Source organism: Pelodiscus sinensis, chromosome 15 (assembly GCF_052426305.1).
Source record: "Pelodiscus sinensis isolate ZL-2025 chromosome 15, ASM5242630v1, whole genome shotgun sequence".
NCBI classification, from domain to species: Eukaryota; Metazoa; Chordata; order Testudines; family Trionychidae; genus Pelodiscus; species Pelodiscus sinensis.
The window spans coordinates 3,916,170-3,932,371 of record NC_143066.1 but is presented as its reverse complement, the minus strand read 5'-3'; the positions used below and the strand labels follow the sequence as shown (position 1 = coordinate 3,932,371).

Below are 16,202 nucleotides of genomic sequence, written 5' to 3'. Positions count from 1 at the left end.
GAGGGATCTAGAAGAACTCCACTCCCAGGAAAACGTGTGGTCAGGACAGGTCTTTGTCCTAGATGGCTCTGAGGCTGTGATTACAATTTATTTAAATATTTGTGGATGTTTTCTACATTTGCAGTTAAGTTTGAATTGACACGCAATACAAAGTGTACGGTGCTCACCTCGCTCACTTCGTTTGTTTTTTATTACACATTTGCACTGTAAAAAAAGAAACCAATCCTATTTTTCAGTTCATCTAGTGAAAGTCCGGTAGTGCAATCTCTTCTTTGTGGAAGTGTAACTTACAATTGTAGATTTTTGTTACCTAACTGCATTCAAAACAATCAAAAACGTTAGTGCCTACAAGTTGTCAGTCAGTCCTGTTTCTTGGTCAGCCAATTTGCTTATGATTGCAGGAGATAACATTGCCTGCTTCTTGATTACAGTGTCATCTGAAAATGAGAACAGGTGTTCACGTGGCACTGTGGTAGCCAGCATTGTAAGGTATTTCCATGCCAGATACTCTAAAGATTCATCTGTCCCTTCAGGCTGCAGCCAGCACTCCAGAGAACATACGCCCATGCTGACAACAGGTTCTGCTTGATTACTGTCCAAAGCAGTGCAGGCCAGCGCATGCTCATTTTCATTATCTGAGTCAAATGCCACCAGCAGATGGCTGATTTTCTTTTTTGATGGTTCAAGTTCTGTAGTTTTTTGCATCAGTGTGTTGCTCTTTTTAACGAGTTCTGAAAGCCTGATCCATAGCTTGTCCTTCTCAGGCTTTGGAAGGCACGTTGGGTTCTTAACCCTTGGGTTGAGTGCTGCAGCTATCCTCAGAAATCTCACATTGCTACCTTCATTGTGTTTTGTCACATCTGCAGCAAAAGTGTTCTTAAAAAGAACCGTGTGTGGCAGTCTCAGATGACAACCCAGCACAACATGAAATATGTGGCAGAATTCTGGTAAAACAGAGCAGGAGACGTACAGTTCTCCAACGAGTCCGATCACAATTTAATTAAGGCATTCCGTTTTTGAAATGAGCATTGTCTGCATGAAAGCATATCCTCTGGAATAGTGACTGAATCATGGAGGGGCATACAAATGTTTAGCATATCTAGCATGCAAATACCTTGGAATGCCAGCTAGGAAAGTGCCTTGCAAAAACCTGTTCCCACTTTCAAGAGACAATGCTGCCTGCTTCTTATTTACAATATCTTCCATAAATGGAAAAAAACGTGTTTGTCTTAGCAATTGGCTGAACAAGAAGTAGGACTGAATGGACTTGTAGGTGAAGTTTTACATTGTTTTGGTTTTGAGTGCAGATAAGTAGTAATTTACATTGGTAAGTCAAACTTTCACAATAAAGAGATCATACTACAGTACTGGTATGACACGAGTTAAAATACTATTATCATTTTTACAGTGCAGATAATTCTAGTCCAAGATAATATAATGAGCATTGTACACTTTGAATTCTGTAATTAAAATTAATATATTTTAACATGTAGAAAAACACCCAACATATTTATGTAATACATTTCAGTTGGCTTTCTATTGTTTAACAGTGCAATTCAAACTGTGTTGAATCACAATTAACTTTTTTGAGTTAATCGTGTGGGTTAACTGCAATTAATAGACAGCCCTACTTTTAATGTAAACAAAGGACTGTGTGCAGAGTTGTAGACGGGAGCTTATGTAGCAATGTACAACTCTGGTCTTCCTCAAAACCTCTGGTCTCTGCACAACTTGTAACTTCCCTTTTTACAGGGGACCTCTTTGTGATCCTAAATGTTGAGTGTAAATAGTGAGTGAACTGACCTATTACAAAGCAAAAGAACGTAGTAGGCATGCCTTCCCTTTAAGGCATGCTCAGTCTTGCTCGTGAACCTGGCCGCACCTTTCAAGAAAAGAGCCAGCCTAATTTAACCTGCTCTCTAAGTAGCCAAACAAAGACATGGGATTGGTGGCATCAGAACACTGAATTGCCACAAGGATGTGCTTTGGTGCATTAGTTTCTTAGCACCACCTGCTGGCTCTTGAAAAAGCTTCTACAGGCTCCATTGTAGCATGTCCGCTGCTCATCCCTCTGAAAGCGACTGTTCAACAAGAGCCCCTGGGCTGGGGATAGGGGAGATGCCTCTGAATGCATCTTAGGCTCCTAGGAGTAGGTGCCAAGCAGTCGCTTGGTCTGAGAAGCATCCCCTCTTTAGGGAGGTTGCCCTTGCCTGTGGCATGGAGCCTGGCTGGAGTGCAGAGAGCAAAACCTCTGTGGAAGCTTCCTTAAGAAACGTGTCCCTAATGGGAGGAGACTCTGCCTTGATTCCCTTTCTCATGCCATGCGTTTGCTCATCCAGCCCAAGCTCTGGGTTGTGCGTGGCGATAGTCAGTAGGAACAAGGAGGCAGTGTGTGTGTTGACACCCTCCTTTTCAAGAGCATTTGAGCCCTACTCTGGAGATTTAGGCACTCCTGCAAGCTTTCCCCAAAGCTCTATCACGCACGCTCTCGGGAATCCAACTGGCAGGACTTTGGTCTCTAATCTTCCTGGTAATAGTGCCCTTAGATGTACGAGTGATGGTTACAAATTGTTCAGATAAAATGTCTGATTAAGTGGGTGTCCTAACTTGAGCAGACCCCATATTGCTGCTCCCCAGATTTGGGATAAGACCGCTCCAACACAACTTACAGCCGGGGGCGTCTGCGTAGCATGGGCCGCCAGTCATGTGGTTGCTGTGCCAAATGCCTCGCCGCCTGACGTCCCCATCCATGGCAGCAGGACTGAACAGGAAAGCAGCCGTGCTGATGGCCGCCTCCACTGCGGTCATGAGAGAGGAGTGCTCCTAGCAGAGAGGCCAGGACATCTGGGATGCAAACTGAGGCTGGCTTGCTTCTTTCCCACCCTGCCCTTGCCTGCTCTCTCTGGTTGAAATGGGAGGGCGATGAGGACATTAGCTCTTCCAGTTCCCAGCCCCTTTCTCCCCGTGTCTTTGTACAGCCGTGTGGTGAAGGGTTGGGCTACGCTACGCAATACGTCGCCCCGTAAGTCTGTTACTTGGGTGTCTACGCCGTGCTGTGTCAGTGCGATTCCCTCTCCTGCTGACTCAGCAGGTCTTCATCAGACCTCAGTCAACACAGCTGCAGCAGGGCCACGTCAGCCATTAGTACGGGCAAGCCCTCAACTCCATCTCATTCAGGGAGGGCCAGGCCTTCAGCTCCTCAGCCCCACCATGCCGACTGTGTGTGTGTGTCTGGTCTGTACATGGAGGCAGGATTTTGAACAAGGTTGTATTCTAATCGGAAGTGTGAGCAGCCAGCAGAAGCCCTCAGTAGACCTGTCCTGCCGCTGTTGGGCTCTTGCTAACTGGCATTTGTACCTCACACTGGGGTGCTCCTGATGTCGAATGGTTACGTGTGTGAATTAGGGTCTTTGCTCTGCCAACTTAATCTGCCTCTGTTCTTGAGCAGGGTATCCGTTCTGGAATTTCTGGCTCGGTCTTCAGTAGGAGCCGTCATCTGAGCATCCTGCAGCAGTTCTGTACGTAAACACCAGCCAAGCCTCCGACAGCTTGTTTCGACCCTCAGCAAGGGGGACGTTTGCATCTTGTAAGCTGGTAAATTGAGGCAGAGGCACTGTGACTGGATCAAAACGACTAGCAAAATGTCAGTCAAGAATGCGACTTAGGGATCAGGATGCCTAGTCTTGTACTCTACCTTCCAGACTACGCCCTCACCCAAGTCCTGGACTCCACCCGCCGGACTACGCCCTCACCTTCTCCCAAGACATGCACCCTCACCCGAGTTTTGTACTCTACCTGCTAGACTGCATACTAAAGAAAATGGACTTTGGCCAGCAGAGAAGTAGCCGCAGTAGCACAGCATGAAGCATGCGATGCCTCTGGACTGCTCCATGTAAACCTGCAAGGTGCCGTTAGCAATCACTGCCATGCTCTCCCTGTGTTGAATAGTTGTAGGATGTGTGGCGATATCCACATTGCACTTGTGATTGTAGGGGATTGCCTGGGGCCAGCAGACGACTATTTGGTTTTGAAATTTGCTTGCAGCCTAGTGCGTGTAAGAGCATTTCTCAAGGCTGAAAGCAAACACCTTGAGCAAGGGCCTGCGATCTTTGAGCACTTTCACAGCTCTGACAGTCGTGCAGTCCAGCCCAGCCTGCCAGATCCGTGTGACCCCTTGTGGCTCTTGAGGCACTCAGCTGGGCCCTAAGCGCCAAGAACAAACCAGCTAGATTAGCTCAACTTTCAGAATTCTGATCAAGTGTGGGGCCTGCCAGTCAACAGGGGGCCCATCTTCCCCTCCCTTCTGCAACCAAGCACCCTAACCTGCCTCTCGGCCTGGGTCACGCTCTCCTGGGACCCTCTGCTGCCTATGAAGAGCTGATCCTGCTTATGCGGGGTGGGAACTCACCAGCCCTTTACAAATGCAAATCTTGGCTCTGAAGTTGTTTTGTTTGCATGAGTGTATATTAAAAATAATTCCCAGCATTCAAGCGATGACTTACTACAGTGCAGCTGTTAATGGTGTTTCATTAACTGTTGAAGTGTTGCCTAGAGCACACATGGCATATTTCACGGTGTTGAAAGTGGGGCAGAAATCTAGACACCGCTTTGGCTTCTCATCTTTTGTCCATGTCTGCTGTAAATCATTCTGCCTGAAGCTCACAACTAGTTCTCCTAAGAATACAGTTGTTAGAAAAGTAGTAGGGGGTAAATAACGTTGCAGCACTCATGGCTTTTTGAAGGCTCGATTAGCTTCTGGGTTGCGGGAGGAGCAGTTTTCAGCACCTTCGCAGATGCCAGGAACTAAACTTCTTTCCACAGACACTGTGGAGACCCGATTAGCCACCACTCGCGTTGGCTGGAATACACAGAGGTTCAAAGAATGTGCCGCATGAATTGTTCCAGACAGCTGTCCGCAGTTCGTTTTTAATATGCATTCTGAGATGATTCCATGGGCAGCCTGCATCGGAGTCTCTAAGCTGCAGCCATACCACAATAAAAATATTGCTGAGCTCTGCCTAGTAACTACATTTCTGCTGGATTGCCTGTTTGCCCAGTGGATGGGTTAACAGGATTTGGTAGGACACTGGAATTGTTGGCACCTTTTGCTGTTTCTCTTGCAGCTGGTTTGACACAATCCGTATATCTGCTGTGATCAGTCACTCAGCGTCAAGCCAAGGTGAGAGGAGGGGGCAAAGGACACAGTGGAACTGCTTTGGTTGCAGGCAGTGCCTTCAGCCCTCCAGGTCAGAGGGTTTCTCTACCCAGCTTGTGTGCTAGAGAGGAGGATGGGCGCCCTTCCAAGCCTTGCTTCCCAGCAGCTTTCTGGGTCACTATCCTACTCCAGGCAATCCTCCTACCACATAGCATGCACCGGGGCTAAGCAGAGCCCTTCTGCGATCATGTAGCCTCCTAGGGTCGACTTGTCCTCTTTGTCTCAGTCTCAGGAGCTCAGGTTTTCAAGCCACAGTTGGCTCATTCATTAAATAGTCCGAGCACCATAGCAGAAATAACAGGCATTGCATCGGCACCAGAACAAACGCCCTGTCCAGTCTTCATAAACCCTCGCTCTTCACCGCTATCCAGCTAGTCACCTCTAGCTAATGCAGGGGCAGCAGCTCTCCATGGGACTTTGATCCCCTGCCATTGCAGGGCTTCCTGCTGCCTCCTCTGGGAATGCAGAAATGCCTTTTGATGGGGAGTGAAAATCCGCTTTAGCTTCAGCACAGTTTAAAATGCTTGAAAAACCAATGTGCATGGACACTGCTTTACTGTCCAGTAACAGACTGTTCCTTTTTCCTGCTCGTCTACATGACATGGAAACTTCCACTTGACAGAGAGGGCAAGAGACAAACGCCCGCTCTTTCTTTCTCGGCGTTGTATGGTGCCAAAAAGCCAAGCAGAACTTCATTTTCTGAGTGCATCTGATGGTGTGGAGACAGGGGAGGGTGGAGTCTAGCCGCCTTCTAGCTGAGGTGAAGGTGAGCGAGTGGATTGTGCAGGACGGGTAGGAAGGATGAGCTAGTGGCTAATGGCCGGCCGTGAAAGTGAGGAGCAGGGTCCAGCTCCCGCCACCTCCTGTGTGCCCTTGGACGGGTCACTTAACCTCCCTGTGCCTCAGTTTGTTCATCTGCAAAATGGGGTTCGTCGCACTCTTGGCCATCAGGAGCAGCGTGAGGGGGGTTACGTTTCTGTGAGGTGTGCAGATGGATTTAGTGTGATTGGAAGACGGAAAAGGGAGGTGCTCAGTGAGAAAATGCCATAAGTTAGGATTGTCTATCCCACTCTATCCCAACCCAGATTGCAGGTGCGTGCATCATGTGTCACTACTTTTGGTTCCGAATGAACATTGAGTGAAGCAGGAGCGTGTAACAAGCGAAGCCTGTTTCCAAAGCACCTTCCAAACTCACTGCTTGGCCTGTAGGGTGTCAGAACAACAGATTAAGATTTAAAAAAAAACCCAGGCGCCTTACGCAGACAGTGCCATCCACCCTGTGCAGAAAGTGCATGGAATCGCTCCACCGTAACGCACACGCTGGGGGAATAGTGGCAGAGTTAACTTTGGGGCATGTGTGGGTTTCACTTGGTAACCTAAATTCAGTCCGTGTGTGCATGGATTTATATACCCCTGTGCTGACAGTGGAGGAATATATCTTGAAGTCAAAGTAAGTGGAGCCTTGATCTTTCATTAACCTGCTGATAATTAGGCACCATCTTCCTTGGTGATGAATTGCGCTGATGTAAAATACTCCTCTTTAAGGAGATCTTGGGCCGCAGCTCCCCGCTTGCCCTCCCACAGCATATCTCCATCAGAAACGCGCTCTTGGCAAACAAGGCCTCGGGATTACTGGCTAAGGGAATTGTGTCCAGGAGTAAACAGGGCACTTGCATGTCTTCTGTCTAACTGGTTTGCAGTTTAACCTTTTTAAAAAATCCCACTTTTTCCTTTATGAAGGAAAGAAAGAGTGAATCTCTCTCTTGGCTGCTTTGATTTATGAAGAAAGAATCCTCCCCCCCCCCCTCACTAAACAGCCCCAAACCCTGGTTGTTTACTTAGGGAGCATCTTAATGTTTGTCTCCTCTGTTTTAGTGGATGATTCCATAGAAGGCCACAGAACTACAGTGATTTTTTTTTCACCCTTAGTTGAACAATTTTGCAAAATTCCTATCAACTTCTTTTACCCTTTCTACCCCCATCTGCCCCTATGTACGTGCGCTCGCTCTCTCTCTCTCTCGCTCTCTCAGTGCCTGTTATTTTCACACTCCCAAGCAATTCTCAGGTGCCTTGATAGAAATTCAAGGTTTTGTCTCATTGTGGGGTTGGTAAGTAAGAGAGAGGGTGTCTGATTTTCAGTAGCTTTCTCATGACCTGAGCTTTGCACACTGGGCTTTTGGTAGATGCTCACCTTTCTACAGCCAACGAAAACTCCCCCTTAGTGGACACTAATGAAGAGCCGTGGGCAGGCTTTGTAGAAGACAAAAGACATTATGGATCAGGGCTATTGGACTGTGTCAATCAGGACTAGGAAGAGGAAGTTGTAGTTGCTTGGAGAGGTATTGAAGAGTGAAGTAAACTGGCCAGGCCCTGGCTCTCTTCTCCCTGCCTGCCCCCAAGAGCATGTGGACGCCTGTTCAAAGGGAAGCCCATTGTGAAAATACACGCACTCTGCTGCACCCAGCATCTCTTTGCCTTGTACTCTGCACTCCTGCAGAAGGAAGATGAATAATGCTGCATCTGCTTTATAACACGACTGGGGACAGTCACAGCAGTGCATGGTACAAACACTGACCTAGCTAGAACGTGCACACAGGCCTCACTCCCATGTAATCCGAGTGTTCTCGCAGGGCAGGAGAATCAGGAAAATCCCCCACCCAGCTCTGGTGCACTCTGGGATTTTGTTTAACTATTGACACCGAAGCAGGGTGCTGGAAGGGTAAGTGGAGGAGGGGCCCACCGGGTACAGTAAGTCCTGTGCTGCCGACCGAATGCAGCACTGACTTCATGCAGTAGCCCCGGTTGCCCCCTGCTCTGTGGGAATGTCCTGTCGGTTCGGTACTAGATGGGACTGAAATGTCAGGGCAGCCTTCGGAACGTCACTGCGTGGTGCACGGATCCGGGGGGGAGGCTGCGCAAGACTTTCCCTTCACGCTCACAGCCAGGTTGTTTTGATTTGTCCTTGAACTCCGACCCTGGAGCTGGCTGGCTCCGCTGTGCCTGCTGCAAGAGGAGAGACTGTCGCCTGGACCTGCTTGTTCTGCACTCGCATTGGCCTCTGACCATTTATCTCCAGGCTGGGGGTTTCCCCTTCCCCCTGAGCCTCTGTGTCAGAGCAAGGCTGGTTCATCTGTCCCTACTCGACCAGTCTCTCCCTCTAGGTTCCTCTGCAGCCCCGTTACAACAGTAGCGGTGGAGCTGTAGGAGCCAGTCACCTTTGAACTGTCTCTTTTCATTCAAGTGCCCTTGGTGAGGGGGGGAGAGAACAAACACAGTAGGAGTGTTGGAAAGCTCCGCACTCGGGCACTAGCTGCCCATTAAGCAGAATCCTGCAGCATGGACATGGCTGCTCACTTTCTTATAAGAGCTTTGAAAGGGCAGCCGTGTTGCTGGGTGCCAGGAGGACAGGAAAGCGTGGGACTGGAGGGGTTCATCCGTGTTTCCCTGGGTTGCTACGGCCTCGTATCGTAGTGGCCATTCAGACGGCAGGACGTGCCTGGCGGCTATCACGTTATTGCTTCCAGATGAAAGCCCAGGCTGGGAAATGTGATCTTGCAACTGCGAGGTGGTAGCTCTTAGCAACCGGCAGCTTTTTGATGGTTGTGGTGTCACGCAAGCGGCCTGGCTGGTAGCGATCTAGCTAGTCGTTCCATTGCAAGCAGCAGGCTGTGTGTGGGGGGGGGGCCTCCTCTCCCTGATGTGTGTTCCCAAGTGGCTACCTAGGGTGCTGCTGCCTGTGGTCAGCCTGGGAGTCTGCCTTCTGGCCACCTTCGGAGGCATTCCCGTCTCTCATTTGGCTCTACTGCGTTTTACCTTTTGATGATGCATCTCCCATGGCTGGCTGCTTCTCCCCTCCACCAGGCAGCCTTGTCTCCACCCAGACGTGAACAGGACGCCTTGCAAAGAGTGAGGCTTCGGCCCAGATGTGTAGCCTGGCCCTTTGCATCTTCAGAAGTAGCTGGAGGCTGCTCAGTGTGTATTCCCAAGGGTTCTCACCAAAGGCGCCTTCTCTCCCATCTCTGCAGTCGTGTTTCTCTCTCCCACCTTCTCCACTTTCTTGTGTTGCAGCTTCGGGGCAAGGCCTGAGCTAGAGCGCTCCAGGAAAGGGTGTAGTAACTGTCTTCCTGTTGAAACCAGCGGTCCGTTTTAGGGTTGTAAAAGAGCAGTTGTTGACTGCTCACACCCCCACCCCGCTGCCTGGTTTGAGGAAGCTTTATGGGGAACTCTGCGTGGTGTTCGCACTAGCACTGGTGAGAGCGCCCTCGGGCTTGTAGTCGCTTACCCACGTGTGCCTTAGTTCCCATCTCTGGCGCAGTCCCCGGGCAAAGCAATGCCTTTGGCGTGGGCACTGGCAGTCACCTCGGAGTCACGGTAGCCAAGAGCCTTCAGCAGCCAGAAGCCCGAGACGGGGAGCGTGTCCGTGACCCCTGCACTAGTCACCTCGGCAGTGGCCCGACGTGTCCCCGGGGATGCAGCCGGAAGAGTGCTCGGTTGTGCACAAGTGGCAGTTCCTGGGGCGCTTCCACGGGGCGGGATGGCTGCCCCCTCGCATCCCCGGTTGGTGAATACCTGCCAGTATAAAGGTGCCTTCACTGAAAGGAGCTGGCCGAAGAGGGAGCCCTCCTTGGCAAACCAGTGCAGGCCGCGTGCTAGATGGGCTGGGCTGGGCCCGTCCGCTCTGCGGCAGCCTCTCCAAGTGCACTTAGTGTGAGTGTGAACAGCCTGGCTCCTGCTTGAGATACTCCATTTCCGTGCTACCGGGCAGCGCCCCGCCCCGCCCCTCCACTGCTCGTCTTGTAAACGTAGCCAGAGAGAGGCTGGGATGAGGGTGGGGGTAATAGGTGCCTGAATGAGGAAAAATCCCCAAATAGCAGGAGTGTTCCTGGAAAATCTGGTCTCCGCAGTGTCAGACCCTCCGTGTCCATCCGCCCTCGGTCGTGCCAAGCTGCTGAGGCCTGATGAGCGAGCCAGAGCAGGTTGACTGTCCCAGGGCAGTGTCTCCGGGGCCCAAGGTAACTGTTCAGCCTCTTGTGCTGAGTGCCAGTTTCGTTCAGTTGCAAAACTGGGGATTCTCCAGCTCCTCTCCCTGCTTGCATGGCGTGAAATTCACCAGGCTCCTGTTGGTTTCCACACAGGGGATTCTCTTGGTGTATGACATCACTAACCGCTGGTCCTTCGATGGGATAGACCGCTGGATAAAGGAAATAGACGAGGTAAGAGACTGCAGCTTGTTCGGGCTGTGTGTGCAGCGCCGGCCATGCCAGGGCCTGGCCATGCCAGGGCGTGATAAAAGCTGCAGCTTCTGGTATCCGCATGCCGTAAACAGGGCAGTTCTCCTGGGATGCTGGCACATCTGGTTTCACTGCCCCCCCCCCCCCCCCGGCGCATGCTGGGAGGCAGAGATCACACACAGTCGAGGGGATGTAATGGGCCCTTCTAGGGGCCCACTTCAGTTGGCGGAATGGACCCGCTTTTGACATCCCCAAAGCTCTTCAGGTCTGGGCGCGGCCCCCAGAGCGTCTGTGGCTTGTCTGCTGTGACGCTGCCACGGGACGGCTGTCGTGCTTCAGGAAAGGCACAACCTGCGCCCATGGGCGGGGTCTGGCCCTGGCCTAGGCAATCCAGCGCCCCGGGAGCAAGGTCGCTGAATTCTCCCGTCACGCTGGTTAGCCCCACAGAGGCTCTTCAGGTCTGGGGAAGGCAAGCAAAGTCGGGACAGATTCACGAAGGCTGGAGGAGGCCTCTTGAAAGGGCCCCTGAGGGTTAGCGGGCAGGAGGGACGCTACGGCCTGTCGTGAGCCAAAGGCGCTCTGCTAGACACTGGTCTTGTGGCTCTTACAGCCACTTGTACCGCCCCTACTGCCTGCTAACCTCTTCCCCAGCCCACAGGAACCCCTCATGCCTTCCGTCTGCCCCAGCCGTTTCGGGTGCCTTCCCCAGGCCTGACGGGAGCTCTGTGAAGCATGGGAGCTTCCCCTTTCCATAAGAGATCCTTTCCCCTCCCTTCCCTTGCCTCTAGTCCTGGGAGCAGCACAGCCACCCCTGCGAATACAGACCGCAGGGGGGAGGGGGACTCCCAAGTACGGCTCGGACCTCAGTGGTCCAGGGTGGCCTGCTCCGGCTTTGTGCGCAGCCCTGTGGCTGCTCTAGGGCTGGAGCCAGGTGGGGAAATCTAGCGCCATCTGCCCTTCCCCCATACGCCAGCGGCCCTGCCCTGCCCTGCCCGCAGAGCGCCTGGCGCCCCCGTGCTGGTTGGCAGAGGCCGAGTGCAGGGCATGCTCAGGGGAAGAGGGGCAGCGCTGGGGCCCCGTGTCCAGGAGCATCAGCGGAGGGACCGGCACTGCCCTCCGTAGGCCTGGCCAATTCCCTGGTTTGTGGCCGGGGCTGGGTAGGGGAAGGTCAGCCTGTCAGAACGCAAAAGCCACGTCTGCCCGGCCAAAAGCAGGGCGGCAGCACAGCTGAGCTGTGGGGCCGGGGATGTGGGGTGGTGCCCTGCAAACCCCCGAGTGGAAGGGTCTGGAGGGGTCGCTGCGTCTGTATCGCAGTGGTCGCTCCCAGCGGGGCGGCGCCCCTGGCCACTGCCCGCTAAGCAGCCCGCGCGGCGGCCGTCGTCCGGGGCGTGCCGTGGTTCTGCCGCCCCGGTCTCAGCATGGCCCATGTTCTTTGAAGCACGCTCCAGGTGTCCCCCGGATTTTGGTCGGGAACAGGCTTCACCTGGCCTTCAAGCGGCAGGTGCCCACGGAGCAGGCCCGCTCCTACGCGGAGAAGAACTGCATGACCTTCTTCGAGGTCAGCCCGCTGTGCAACTTCAACGTGACCGAGTCCTTCACCGAGCTGTCGCGCATCGTGCTCATGCGGCACGGCATGGAGAAGATCTGGAGGCCTAACCGGGGTGAGTGTGGCGCCCGTGGGCGGGCTGGGCGCTGGAGGCGACATCTGGGGAGCTCCGCCCAGGTCAGGCGCAAAGGACCTCGGGGAGCTGGGAAAACGCCCTCTCCCTTTGCCTGGTGGTGGCCCACTAGTGCCAGCTCCCCCGGGGAAGGCATGAGTTAGCCAGGCCTGGACCCCCCGTGCTAGGGGCGCGCTGCTCCGCGTGTGCTCGAGGGGAGGCTCCTCGGTTGGCCTGGGGCGCAGGGTGGCAGGTCCCTGAGCTCAGGCCTTCGATGTCAGGCTGGGGGAGAAGGGACACTTGGCTCGGGGCGGCTGCAGTGCCGGGGCGCCGCCGTGGAGGTGGCGGGGAGGAAGGAGGCCATCTGCCCCTTTGGGCGGGCACGTTTCCTCCTGCAGGCAGGGCTGTCCGAGCGTGGGCTGGCCCCGAGTGCTGCTGGAAGGGATGGCAGAGTCCTCCGCCTAGGTGACACCCAGGCCCCGCTCTGAGAGGCACTGGGCGGCTCGGGGACGTACGAGGGGTTCAGCCCAAGTCCCATTGGAGGCAGCACACGATGCCGCTGCAGCCGGACCCCTCGCTCTGCGGGGCAGGGTCCTGGGGCCAGTGCTCTCCGCTGGCTCCAGGTAAGATGCAGCCGGTCTGGTTGCTCTGTTGCCCTGCAAGCCGGATTCAGCGGGGAGCGCTGCACCTCCAGCCTGAACGTCCCGGGCAGGGTCTCCAGCCCTTGCCAGCTCGTGCCCCTGCGCAGTGCCGCAGCGAGGCGTGGCAGGCTCATCCAGAGATGGGAGCGGGCCCCATGTGGCCAGCTGCAAGGGAAACCCGCGCCAGCCGTCACCTGCCAGGGAGCAAGGGGCTGGGCACGGGGGCGGGGATCAGACAGCCTGCCCCCGGCTGGTACAGATAGAACACGGCCCATGCGGGCATGTGCTCTGCCCTTTGCATGTTGGGGTGGAGGCAGGGGGCAGGGCTAGTTCTGCGCCGCGGGAGGCAGAGCTCCGAGGGGAGCCACGGCGCCGGTTGCCGCTGCCGGTGTCTCCCTCGCTGGGAGGCGGGTGAGGTGCCGGGAAGGCGAGATGGGCAGCGGGGGAAGCCCTCTCCTTGGGGGCGCCTGCCCTCTGAGCGTGCAGGGTTCTTGCTCTCCCGCCAGTGTTCAGCCTACAGGACCTCTGCTGCCGTGCGATCGTGTCCTGCACCCCGGTGCACCTCATCGACAAGCTGCCGCTGCCCGTCACCATCAAGAGCCACCTGAAATCCTTCTCCATGGCCAACGGCATGAACGCGGTGATGATGCACGGCCGGTCGTACTCCGTGGCCAGCAGCGGGGGCGGGAGCAGCAGCAAAGGCAACAGCCTGAAGAGATCCAAGTCCATCCGCCCGCCCCAGAGCCCGCCCCAGAACTGCTCCCGCAACAACTGCAAGATCTCGTAGCCAGGCGCACGGGACCCTGGGGGCGGGGCGGTGCCTCGGAGGGCGTGCACGGCCCACGGATCGCCGGGGTCCCCCCCAGCTGGCGCCGTGGGAGCCTGGAGGAAAGCTGTGGGCTTCTCCTCTGCCCGGCTGGGAACCTCGGCAGCTGCCGGCTTGGGGGAGGGACGCGCCTGCAGCCCTGGCGGAGGCAGGGATTTAGGGAAGATCAGAGGCGTGGGGGGAAAGGGGTCTGCGCTGCAGCCGTGGCTCTTGGCTCCCCGAGGGGCTGCGGGTGCCATAGTGAACCGTGGCCGTCGGCAGGTGCAATGGGGCGTCAGATGATGGCGTTGGCTTGCCATGGCCAAGAGGCCGGGGCCGGCTGCTTGGAGTTGGAAGGAAGCCGCCTGCGGCCGTCTCCACTTATTTATCTACAGATGCTGTGCCGGGGGCTGCCTGTTTTAACGCGGGGGGGTTTAAGGAGCAGTCGGGGCCAATGTTCTGTGGCCATGTAATAGGAGCAGGGCCCCAGCGAAGGGGGCGGGGGTCTTAGGGTGAATCTCTTGCAGGGACTGTGCCGACAGCTGCACGGGCCTGCTCTGGGGGGTGTTTTAATACTGGGCGTGCGAAAGGAGCCAGCGGGGCGTGTGCCCCACGCCAGAGCCTGCCTGCACTCTGGAACCAAACTCCCAACAGCATTGCAGCTGGGGGCTGCCCTGGCCAGCAGCGTCAGTCCCACCAGGTCTTAGGCCCCCAAAGGCAGCTGGGCCCGTGTCTGTGTTCCCATGACCTGGCAGGGTTGCGGGGCAGGGCTGGCCTGGGAGGAAACGCTTCTGCTGGGTCTGCAGTGGTCCCAAGCTTTCCTCCCCGGCTCGTTGCTCCTTCCCCCAGCTCCAGTGCTGCTGTCACCTCCTCCCACGCACCCTCCTGGGCCCCCAAGAGCAGGGGCACTTTGAGCTGTCCCTGAAGCCAGGGCCATGGATAGCCATGTCCTCTTTCCAAGGGCCAGCTGGCTGTGGGGGGTGCACTGCTTGCACTGGAGTGCGCAGGTTGGGCTGGTTTTCTGGCCCCGAGGGGTTGGGCGGCCTCTCGAGTGAGCTGTAAGCGTGGGGGAGGCGTGCAGTCTGTCGCATCTCGCAGCAGCGTCCTCTCCTTGGCCCCGTAGCAACGGGGCTTCCAGCTTTCCCCTCTGCTCCCAGACGCCGTGCCCAGTCCTCAAGCTGGAGAGGCCGCTGGCTGTGGGTGGGAGCTTGGTCCGGGGGGACACTGCGGTGTGGTGGCTGGCTCTTGGGGCCCCCAGGCAGGAGTTTTCCCGGGGCTTTCGGGATTGTCTGAGCTGCCTTGGGTTGCTCTGTTCTGCCTCCTTGCTTAGGAAACTGACGCTGGCGCCTGCCCACCCGTGCGCTCGCAGCCCGTCGCCCATCAGCAAGGCCAGCCGGAGGCTGCCACCCTGACGCAGCTTGGTACGTGGGCAGGATGAGGCTGCTGCCGGCTGACCGCCCACTCTGGTCAAGCTGCAACTAAGGCGGGTGGCAGGGAACGGGCAGCGCTCCTCCCGCAGCAGCCCTCTGCCAGGTTCTCCCATCGCGCCACACCCCAGAGAACACCACCCCTCGCCCAGCTGGTGGGCAGGAGCCCTGCCAGCCAAGCGCCAATGCGGGAGAAGGGAACGTCTTGTGGCCATGATTCACACTAAGAACCGGAGCTGCAGCCAGGCTCAGTGCTGTCGCGGGAGGCCCGGGGATTTCTAGAGCCGCTCCGTGGCACACCCGCTGCTCCGTATCCCTGCGCAGGGAGCAGCCGCTGCCAGGCCGCCCAGGGACAGATGGCTAACAGGTGACAGGAGGCAACCGCACCACTACCCCGCCCTGTAGAATGACCTCGGGAGCAGCCCTCGAAGGAATTTGGTTTCCATTAGACCGTTACTTTTGAGGGGCTCCCACAATTAACGAACCCCCTACGTGGCCTCTCTGGGGGACACAGTGGGGTGGGGAGGAGACGGAAGACGTCATTCTAGGGAAGAAAAGATGCTGCATGTCTAGAAACACTTAACTACCTGTGGATGGGTGTCCCCTGTAAATGAAACCCTCGCCCCGTCAGGTTTCCCCTGTAGAGCCTCGGCAACTCCTGCCCAACAGGAAAGTTCTCCCGGACCTGGCACGTGTGCTGTTCAAACGCCTCTTGTTTTCTTCCTTGGAAAGAAAGCGGTTGCGGCATCCGATCTCAACACTAGTCTTTAGCTGCTGTCTGACACTCGGACCATTCCAATGTCACTTGGGACTCTGTTCCCTTTGTACAGTCTGTGGTTCAACCGTTTTATATAAATTAAAGTCTTTGGTTGTTTTAAACTACGGTGCTGGGTGTGGCCAGTCTGTGCGGCGCGGGGCTGCTGCCTTTGCCTGGCCTGGGGTGGGCGTGGGCTGCGGCAGGGCTCACGGGGGCTGGCAACGTGCTCCCCGGATTGCCCAAAACCCGGGAGACTCTGTCCTTTCTCGGTGGTTTGACCTCCAGGGTCCTGCTCGCATTCCCCCGCTCTCCAAAGCTCCCTGGTGGCGCTGGCAGCGGATTCTCCCGTGGGCGTGGGCCATGGGGCTGGTGCTTGAAGAGCAACGTGGACTCTCCTGAGCCTGGCGAGCGAATTCCCGCAGCTCTGCCGCCCCTTTGTGGCTCTGGAGCCTGGAGAAGCTCTGACCC

At 55.8% G+C, this 16,202-nt stretch overlaps 1 protein-coding gene across 1 annotated transcript in view; it reads left to right on the top strand.

The window, feature by feature from the left end:
* Nucleotides 1-15,860, top strand: part of RAB40C (RAB40C, member RAS oncogene family) — a 49,734-nt gene extending 33,874 nt beyond the window's left edge. The window contains exons 5-7 of the mRNA XM_075899040.2: nt 10,351-10,428; nt 11,885-12,107; nt 13,252-15,860. Of these exons, the coding sequence (XP_075755155.1) occupies nt 10,351-10,428; nt 11,885-12,107; nt 13,252-13,532 (582 nt within the window). The 3' untranslated portion in view covers nt 13,533-15,860. The remainder of the gene's footprint in view (nt 1-10,350; nt 10,429-11,884; nt 12,108-13,251) is intronic.
* The last annotated feature ends 342 nt before the right edge of the window (nt 15,861-16,202 follow it).